This window comes from Myotis daubentonii, chromosome 19 (genome assembly GCF_963259705.1).
Source record: "Myotis daubentonii chromosome 19, mMyoDau2.1, whole genome shotgun sequence".
Classification (NCBI taxonomy): domain Eukaryota; kingdom Metazoa; phylum Chordata; class Mammalia; order Chiroptera; family Vespertilionidae; genus Myotis; species Myotis daubentonii.
Genome location: NC_081858.1, coordinates 11,474,980 through 11,485,398, shown reverse-complemented (window position 1 = coordinate 11,485,398; position 10,419 = coordinate 11,474,980). Strand labels below are relative to the sequence as shown.

Genomic DNA, 10,419 nt, shown 5'->3' with positions numbered 1-10,419 from the left:
GGCCACGAGGTTTCAATCGCAGTGTACGTGGTATTTTGTGGAAGAGCCACACTCAAGGGGCCAAAGAGCTGCATGTGGCTTGTGAGCCGTGGTTTGCCGACCACTGGTCTAATAGAAATAGGGCCTAAAGGAGGAAGGTAGTTCCTCTGAGAGCACATGTCTCGGTGTCCGTCTTAGCTACAGAGGTGGTGGTGGGACCCCAGATCAGACCACTTCACTTTCCTCTAGATGGCAGGGAGGAGAGAACCGACCCGGAAACCAGGACCTGCAGCCTCGGTGTCCACTCCCAGGCGCCACCCGTTCCTATCTGCTCTGCCACCCAGGGGTGCAGGGGACATACCGTTGATGATCCGGGCCACCCGCCACAGCCGGAGCAGAATCAACAGGCCGAGAGCCTCAAACTCATGCTCCTGGAACAGGAGGACGATGTCGAGGACAAATGAGACCACAACGACAACAGAGTCCAGGATTTCAAACTTGTGGTGGAAGAACTCGAAGCGGAAAACGGATATTTTAAAGAAAACCTCTATCATGAAGAAGGTCAAGATGGCAATGCTCATGTAGTGGAACACCTGAGGGAGACGAGGAAGCACAGTGAGAGCCGGCCGGCGGGGTGCCACACAGACCAGCCGGCCTGGAGGGCACCTGCCAGGCGGCCGGAGAGCAGGCCGGCGGGGCGCCGCACAGACCAGCAGGCCTGGAATGCACCTGCCAGGCGGCCGGAGAGCCGGCCGGGCGGGGCAGCCACACAGACTAGCCTGGAGTGCACCAGGCGGCCGGAGAGATCTCATCCACTGACCAGGCCCAAGCCCCTGCCAGCAGCAGGCCCTGTTCTCAGGCTGGTGAAACAGCGGGAACAGCAGACGGCTCTGCTCTTTGAAGGACAACTGGGCGATGGCGGATTGAAAACATCCGCTGTGCCTATTGGCATAGCAATACTATAACCGTGCAGAAACCTTATTTTCTTTCATTGGGCCTTTTCATTTTTCCCCCTTTGACTCAAACTCGCCTCTCACCCAGCACCCTGACTCACCCACCTTGCTTAATCATTAAGCTCTCAGAACAGTGAGGTTCTGGTCAGCATCTAGTAGTCTTAGAACAAGTCTATTGATTATAGGGACAGAATTTTCAATCAAACTACAGAGAGCATGTTGGCCTCAGTTTCCAGGAAAGCAGAGCAATCCCTCCAAACATGTCCTTGCCCAATCAGGACAGAAGGACTCCATGGCTGACATCAGGACCAGAAACAGTGATCAACTACCCTCTACCCTAGCGCCAACCAATCAGTAGAGACCATGACCCTAACTCCTTGAGTCATGATTAATGATTCCCCCCGAACCACCCCCCGCCAAAGTCCTTCCCCTGGAAGCCATGGGGAAGGAGTTTTTTGAGCAGTCGCTCACCTGTGACTCCAGGCATGGTGCCATCTCCTTAATAAATCCTTACTTCCTTGGCTGCAAACTTGCGTTTGATAAGTGCAGGCAAACAGACCCTTCAGTTGGGTAACAATGCCACTGCTTGGAATTTATCCTACAGCTTATTGATAATTTTAAAGGTCTGAAAGTGCTATTGTGGTTCTGTAGGAGGTAGACCTTATTCTTATGTACATCAAAGTATTTAGGATGAAGTGTCATGATGTCTAACTTACTTTCAAATGGTCAGACAATAATATATGGGTGTGTTTGTGGATAGAGATATAAAGCAAATGTAGCAAAATGTAGATTTGCCTCTTTTTTTTCATAATCAAAAAGTTGAGGAAAAAGGGCACAAGACAGTGAGTTTGCAGGTATGTTATTGATTCTGTTAAGAAAAAAAAATAGAAGGAGCCGTAACCGGTTTGGCTCAGTGGATAGAGCGCCGGCCTGTGGACTGAAAGGTCCCAGGTTCGATTCCGGTCAAGGGCATGTACCTTGGTTGCGGGCACATCCCCAGTAGGAGGTGTGCAGGAGGCAGCTGATCGATGTTTCTCTCTCATCGATGTTTCTAACTCTCTATCCCTCTCCCTTCCTCTCTGTAAAAAATCAATAAAATATATATTTTAAAAAAAATAGAAGGAAAGAGAAATTCATCCATGTATGGAAGGACTGGGGCTGGCCACAGAGGGACACCTAAGGGTGCCTTGGGAAAGGGGCCACGCGTAGTAAGGTGGTGTTTTACACCTGAAAGGGCATTTTCGAATTATAAATCAACTTTTGTTTTTAAAAAAGTATTGGGAGAAGCTTTCCAGCCCCCGAATGTCTCCCATGTTACTGACGATGGGCCACAGGTGGTGTATTTTTGGGGTATCCAGTGCCCCTTGGGCGAATGTTGGGGAGGGACTCTGGCAGGAAGTGTGAATCAGGGAATAAATAGTGGCACATCCCCAATGGCTCCAGCCTAGGGACCCCATCAGAACAGCTCAGGAGAAACAGCTCTTCTAGGGGACGGGAAAGTATGGTTCTCCTGGTCAGAGCGCCCCTCTGGAATCAGGGACACACTCCAGCTCAGCGGTCAGTCTGGGAAGCCATCAAGTGAAAGGAGAAAGTGTCCTGCTTGTAGTAAATGCTTATCTATAACTTTCCTCTGCCCTTTGACTAAAAGCACCCAATCTGCTCTCATGCAGCCTCAGGGCGGTTGCTGTCCACCCTACTCTGTCCCCTCCAGTGCAGGTACCAGAGTGAAGAAAGCATAAGGGCCGTGGACACGCTACCCTGCCGGCGTAGTTGTTCTTGTCCGGCTGGATGATCTTCAGGTCCAGGATGAGCTCTGCCAGCACCAGGAGGGCATCCAGCACAACCAGGCAAATGATGATGACCTGCGGACCCAGGGAAGGAGGAGAAGCCATGAGCCCTAAAGGGAGACCGCCTTCTATCTTTCAAAGGTTGGTTTGGAAACATCTGGATGAAACCACTAGGGAAAAATGCCAAGGATGGGAGACTGCTGGCTATGGCCCAAGCACCCTGTGGGGAGCCCGCTGGGGGCCAGCTCCTCCACAGAAGCCCCTCCTTCCCCTGCTGCCTTCCCGGGCTGTTCGCCACCTCAGTGCCTGTACCAGGGCATCTCAGGACAGCTCACTCACTGACCCTCTGTCACTACTTGTCCTTTTTTTTTTTAATATTTTTTTTTATTGATTTCAAAGATGAAGGGAGACAGAGAGATAGAAACATCAATGATGAGAATCATTGATCAGCTGCTTCCTGCACACCCCACACTGGGCATTGAGCCCACAACCCAGGCACGTGCCCTGATCGGGAATCGAACCATGACCTCCTGGTTCATAGGTCGACGACGCTCAACCACTGAGCCATGTCAGCCAGGCACTACTTGTCTTTTTCTTACTCGTTCACTGTTTCCCAGCATCTCAAACCAAACTGCTAATTCCTAGGTGGCAAACAAAATAAGTAATAAAAACATTTTGCCACATTTTTATTTTCCTAGTACTGTGCATTACTCTCACTCGGGTAAGCCCAGAGTAGATGCTCAGCAAATACTGAGCAACATGCAGCCTCAGAGGTCTGAGTGGTGGGAGGGACCTCCAGGCTCTGCCCGCTTTGGGCAGTTGGGTTACAGTGATGTCCACTGTGCACATAAAACAGCTGCCCCGCCTCAGGGGGAAAGCCGAGAAGAGTTGTGGGAAAGACAGTCATGACCTGTGGGCAGAGGAGGGCAGTGGGCACCAGAGCGGAGGGAGTGCGTGATCGCAGTGATGGTGGTGGTCACGGAGATGGAGGTGGTGACGACTCTGAGGAGGGCACTAATGGGTGGTGGTGACAGTGTTCAGAGAGACCACAGGGATGACAGGATGGTGATGGGAATGGCAGCGACGGAGGGACCCAGGGGACGTTGCGCGACTTTCTTCCTTTGGAAACGGTGGACCATTACTTGCTTTCCCCGGGGCCTTGCCTCTTACACTCTCAGGTACATCGATTTTGGCCTCTGAAGGTTAATGTTGCCATTAATTTTCTTGGCAGTTGCAGGATGAAATTCTACAATTTCAGGCCTACTAAGAACGATGTACCGTATACATTTTTTATCATTTCCACCTGTAGCTAATTATTTCCGTAATTAAATGATTTGATGCTATGGATTATTGTGAAATTGCATGGCAAACTGTTTTTCAATGAAGTTTCCATACAGATCAAATTCAGCAGCTTAATAAAGATTCAAGCCCTGACCAGTTTGGCTCAGTGGATAGAGCGTCGGCCTGTGGACTGAAAGGTCCCAGGTTCGATTCCGGTCAAGGGCATGTACCTTGGTTGCAGGCACATCCCCAGTGGGAGGTGTGCAGGAGGCAGCTGATTGATGTTTCTCTCCCATCGATGTTTCTTAACTCTCTATCCTTCTCCCTTCCTCTCTGTAAAAAATCAATAAAATATATTTTTTTAAAAAAAGAGCTTTTGGTGGTGTTTTTCCCCTTTTCTTTCTTTCTTCATCCTTGGTTTTATTTTAGAGCTAAACGGATCTGACTTAAAACCAAGGCACAGAAATATTAAAAACAGACTGCATATTCAGCCATAAAAAGGGACAAAGTACTGGTACATGCTATGACGTGGTTGAACCTAGAAAACATTATGCTAAAGTGAAAGAAGCCAGACGCAAATACAGTCTGTATTGTATGATTCCATTTATATGAAATGTCCAGAACAGGCAAATCTATAGACACAGTAAGATTAGCGGTTGTCAGGGGCTGGAAGGTTATTGTTTAATGGGTACCAAATCTCCTTTGGGGTGATGAAACGTTCTGGAACTAGATAGTGGTTATGGCTGTGCAACATTGTGAATGTATTAAATGACTGAATGATTCACTTTGAAATGATTAATTTTATATGAATCTCAGGCCCAAGGTGACAAAGCCACAATGCCTGGGTCCCCACCCTGTATTCTCTCTTGGTTGTGCCATCCCATGTGTGCCAGCAGTCAGCTGTATATCATGTCACCTTGGCCACCTCAAACCATGAGGAACAAGTGGTTTGAAGGAAAGGGGTTCCAGAATCTTCTGTATGCTGATCCTACTGGCACAGAACTAACCCCCGAGCCTGAACCTGTATCCCCCGCTGGGAGGTGGCCACCTTTCTTCTACTCTGAGCCCCCTCTCCACATCTGGTCATGTCACCCCCCCCACCCCCTGTAAACCTTCCATGGCTGCCCACTGCCCAGGGATGACGACCTTCCAGTGCCTCCTCTCTTGCCAAGCGGTCCCTCTTCTCACCACACACATGCCTCGTGGACCCTCCTCAGTCCTGCAACGCTGCCGACCCTCTCCTACCTCAGGCCCTTAGTAACAGGGCCATCTGCCTGGAAAGCTGCTCCCTCTCCCACCCACTGAGCTCACTCCTGCCCAGCCTTCATGTGTTGCAGGGAGAGGGGCATGTCACCTCCTAGACATGTCTCCCCATCCCCAGGATCTCTCAGAGCCCCTCTGTTTTCCTACAGAGGGCTTCTCTCCACTTGTAACCAATTATCTGTCCTGGTGGTTTCTGGAATGACTGTATCCGTGAGTGGGGCAGGAACATGTCCACCGCGCTCGCCACTGTACACCCCCCCCCCCCCGCCCACACAGGTGCTAAGAAACGGCTGTTGAGTGAATGACTAGACATCTCTACTTGTTTTTCCCCCGTACCAGCATCTCCGGGGATCCCAGCTCAGGGGCCAGCTGGTGGGCTGAGTCAGGAGAAGGGGGGCACCTCCCCGAGGGGGATAATCCAGGGCTCCCCTTGCAGCTGGAAGGAAGCTGGCTCCTTCCTCCTGCTCCTGAAAATTGAGGGTTTGGGATTTCAACCCCAACAACTTAATACCACGCTTTCTTTCCTGTCGCAGCCACAGAGGAAAGCACTGTGCCGGGCTGCTGGGCCTGCATTCTTTCTCGAAGCCACATAAAAGTGACAAAAGACCAAAATAAGTTTTCCCTGTTTTACCCTGGAACAAAGTCAGCGATGGGAGAGGCAAGGGCTGCTTCTCTCTGCTTCCAGAAGGGACACTGGCTCTTGGTAGGAACCGGATTATCTTGACCCAGGGTCCCCCAAATGGCTCCACGCGGTAACGGGGCTGCGTGCTTCCCCAGTGTCCCTGAGCCTCCTGCACTCTCCTGGGCCTTACACGTGCTCCTGGACTCCTGCCTGCCACCCGAGGGCTGGCCAGACTCCACCTGCCTTTATCCTTCACACTCAGATGGCAGGACAGGTCCTGAACTCCGGAGAAAGCTCCATTCCTTTGCTGTCCTTTGAAGCCCCCCATCTGCCTCTCATGGTCTCCCCATGACCACACCTGGAAGTCGGCGGTGAGTTAAGCCTGGCAGGTATTTTTGGCTGAGACTGAGGCCCCCAGGGTGAAGAGTGGGTGTGGCCTGGCACCCTCTCGCCTTGTGGGGCTGGCACGTTTTTTCTGCCTCCAATGTTTATCCTTTAACTGACTTTGTGAGTGTGCGGCAAAATTTGTATAACATAAAACTGACCATTTTAAAATTCAGTAGCATTAAGTCTCTTCCGAAGCTTGTGGAACCACCCACCACTATATAGTTCCAGAACATTTTCATCACCCCAAATGGGAGCCCTGTACCCATGAGGCAGTCTGCCCATTCTTCCCTCCCTCCAACCTGCGACAACCACCAGTCTGCTTTCTGTGCCTACGGATTTGCTCCTTCTGGGCATTTCACACAAATGGAATCATACCATACATAGTCTTTTGTGTCTGGCTTCCCTCACTCAGCAGCATGTTCTCCAGGTTCATCCATGCTGTAGCCGGTGTCAGCGTTTCCTTCCTTTTCGTGGCTGAGGAGTATTCCAGTGGGTGGATGGGCCACATTTCGTTTATCCATTCGTCAGGATGGGCCGTTGGAGTGTGATTTAATCCCTGAAACATGGGACCTGCCCCGTGGACCCAGCACTGTGTAGGCGCCTGGCACATGGTCGGTGCCCAGGAGACATCTGCACCGTGAATGAGGCAGTGGCCGAGATGGGCCCCCACCCCAGCCTCGTGACTCTCAGCTGAGGGCTCTGCCCACCTACCTGAAACCTGTGGGAGCTGAAGAGCTTCTTCAACCTGGTCCTGAAGTCTAGAGGGCGCCGAGGCGTGGAGACAGGGGCCGCAGTTGGCTCAGCAGCTCTGCCCTCCTCCTCTGAGGCTGGTGTTGGCGACGACGGCGGCGGCGGCTGCTGCTCCTCCTCCTCCTCCTCTTCCTCCTCCTCCTCTTCTTCATTCTCCCATTTCTTGTAGTTGATGTTCCAGGCATGGCAGTCATCGCCGACGACAGTGAAGTGCCGCAGGAACTTGCTCATCCTCTCGGCGGGAGCCACCTTGGCCCTTCGGGTGACCGTCTGAAGGGAGGGGACCGAGAGTGAGCGCTCGGCAGGGCGGCCTCGGAGCCCGGAGCCCGACCAGACCACTGGGACCCCACGTCTCTCTGGCGGGGAGCAGGGCCCCAGCTGGGCCACAGGGGTGAGGGCAGTCCCAGAGCTCAGAGCACCGTGTGAGCACAGAGACCGTGAGGTCACAGTGGTTTCTTGTGCTTTTATTTTTGGAATCCAGGCTGTCAGTGTCAGTGAGGCGACAGGAAATGCCAGACCCCATCAGGCCTATCACTGTGGTCTGGTTGGCAGTAACCAACGGAACTGGTACTACACCCCAGTTACCAAGTACCCATCACGGGCCCAAGTGTAAAGGTCGGAAGAAGGCCCCATGGTTCAGAGATATCACAACCTGAAAAACCAGAGGCGAGAGTTGCAAGGGGGAGGGGAAAGCCAAAAGTAAAAGTACCCAGAGTTTCATGCCATGGCCGATCAGTCCTTGAAAGGTGAGAAGCAAATGGATTCTTTTCTAGGTTCAGCTGTTTTAAACACACGATGGACAATTACTTAAAGACCAATGGTCTCAAAGCAAGAAGCAAATAATCCTCCTCTTTTGGCCCAGATAATACATTTTTAAAAAATATATATTTTATTGATTTTTTACAGAGAGGAAGGGAGAGGGAGAGAGAATTAGAAACATCGATCAGCGGCCTCCTGCACACTCCCCACCAGGGATATGCCCACAACCAAGGCACATGCCCCTGACCAGAGTCGAACCTGGAACCCTTGAGTCCGCAGGCCTACGCTCTATCCGCTGAGCCAAACCAGTTAGGGCGATAATACGTTTTTAAATAAAGTTTGATAATGAAAGGTTTCAGGTATGGATGCAAGAATAGGCAGTATGGTCAGTGGAACAGAAGAGAGCCCTAAGCAGAACCTGGATGTGATGGTGGTGGCAGGTCAGATCAGCGGGAAGGGCTGGCGAGGTCAGGACAACTGGCTTTCCCAATAGAAAAGTAAGTAAACAAAAGACCCCCATATAACACAAAGAATAAATTTAGGAGGCATTAGCATTTGTGTGTGTGTGTGTGTGTGTGTATGTATTTTTTTAAAACTTTAAAAGTCTTAGAACAAAATACAAGTATCTTCATGACCTTAAAACAGGGAAAGATTGTTTAAAGAAGACAAAACTGCTTGATCAGCATGGCTCAGTGGTTTAGCATCAAGCTATGACCCAGGAGGTCATGGTTTGATTCCAGGAGGTCACAGTTCGATTCCGGATTGTGGGCTCAATCCCCAGTGTGGGGCGAGCAGGAGGCAGCTGATCAATGATTCTCTCTCATCACTGATGTTTCTATCTCTTTCTCCCTGTTCCTTCCTCTCTGAAATCAATAAAAAAAACTATATATATATATATATATATATATATATATATATATATATATATATATTACAGTTTTTAAAGTATTACATATAGTATTACTTATGTCTCCTTTTTCCCCCATTGACCTCTCCCCGGCTACCCCCACCCCCTAGCAGATTCCCTCACCCCCCTACTGTCTGTGTCCATTGGTTATGCTTATATGCATGCATACAAGTCCTTTGGTTGATCTCTTACTACCCCCCCCCACACCCACCCCTGCCTTCCCTCTGAAGTTTCATAGTCTATTTGATGCTTCTCTGTTCTGTATCTATTTTTGTTCATCAGTTTATGTTCTTCATAAAAATGTATTTGTTAAAAAAGAAAACAAAAACACAAAGAAATGGATAGAGTTGACTCATCAAAACTAAAAGCTTTTCTATCTCACAGACACCCCTACAAAGTTAAGACACACACAGATTGGGAGTAAGTATTGCAATGTACTTAATAGACACAGATTTAGCATCCTGAGTATATAAAGAAACGTTACTTCAAAAAGACAACTCCATGGAAAACTAGGTAATGGATACGAAGCAGGTCACTTAAGAGAAAACCCAAATGGCCAAGACACTCAGCTTCACTGGCACCCAGGAAAATGCGAGGTGACGTAACATCGCACGCCTTTTCACTCCTCAGATTGGCCAGATTGTAAAGCCTACAAGAGCACATGTCGGTGAGGGCGTGAAACAACGGGGTCTGTTGAACACTGAAGAACAGGCAGTGGCACCACCATTTTTGGAAGCAATATGGCATTGCTTTGTCAAGATGAAGTTGTGTATATCTTTCTTAACGATCTAGTGATTCCATCCCCAGATGGGCTCCCCCCAAAAACTGCCCACATGTGCTCAAATCAATGACATGCTCAAGAATGTCCACCAGAAATGTTCACCTGAGTGGTGGGAGGTCAATGAATCCTATTTGTGTGAGTTAAAAGAAATGCCTCTGTATATCACTGAGGACATCTGCATGCACCCGGCCACAGAGATGACCTGGTCGGATCTCCCCATGCTTTCAGTGATGGGGTGGACCATGAGCTGCCAGGGTTTGCTCAAGGTCTCAGGTAACCAGCAGCCGTGCGCTGGAAAATAGGACTGAAGCTCTTTGATCCCAGGCCACTGTTCCTTCCTGTTCTGTGGTGCCTTGTACATATCTAAGCTCCAAATTGATTATAAGGATACCACCGCTTTCATAAGCCTTTCCCGAATCCCAATATTTTCTTAAGTGCCCTGAGATTGTAGGGCAAGGTTGCAGGTGGTGTGTGTGGAGGGGATGGTGCTCCAAAAGGCTGTATCTAGGAACCCCTTCGACCCCAGACTGCCCCCCCCCCCTGCCCAGTCTCCCATATTGTTCAAGCACTGTGGGAGCCCCTGATTTGAGACTTCCTCCAATGCTAAGAGGCCCAACTAGAGCTTATAACCTCCCAAGAGTGAACCTTCTGAATCTGGCCCCTTCCAGGATCCTGGGGCCTGCCTGGCTCTCTTCTCTCCCAACCCCACTACTCATTTCCTCTTCCGTCGTCTCCCTAGACCAGGCCTTCATCCTCTCACCCAGAAGACTGCAACAGCCTCCTTATCCATCTCTCTCCTTCGACCCAGTTCTTCCAGCACATTCTCCACCCAGCAGCCTGAATGGATTTTATAAACCTTCACCTCTGACCATAGCACCTGATCATATCACTGCCCCCTGCTTTTTGCTCTTTGAATAAACATCCAAGATCCTTCCAACGATATACATGGC

At 50.0% G+C, this 10,419-nt stretch overlaps 1 protein-coding gene across 5 annotated transcripts in view; it reads right to left on the bottom strand.

Moving 5' to 3' along the window:
* The window catches only part of HVCN1 (hydrogen voltage gated channel 1), a 43,267-nt gene that overhangs the window by 4,186 nt on the left and 28,662 nt on the right, over positions 1-10,419 (bottom strand). For all 5 annotated transcript variants that reach the window (XM_059675984.1, XM_059675986.1, XM_059675985.1 and 2 more), the window contains 3 exons: positions 6,984-7,292; positions 2,690-2,794; positions 341-572 (listed from right to left, as the gene is read on the bottom strand). In XM_059675984.1, coding sequence (XP_059531967.1) covers positions 341-572; positions 2,690-2,794; positions 6,984-7,292 — 646 coding nt within the window. The remainder of the gene's footprint in view (positions 1-340; positions 573-2,689; positions 2,795-6,983; positions 7,293-10,419) is intronic.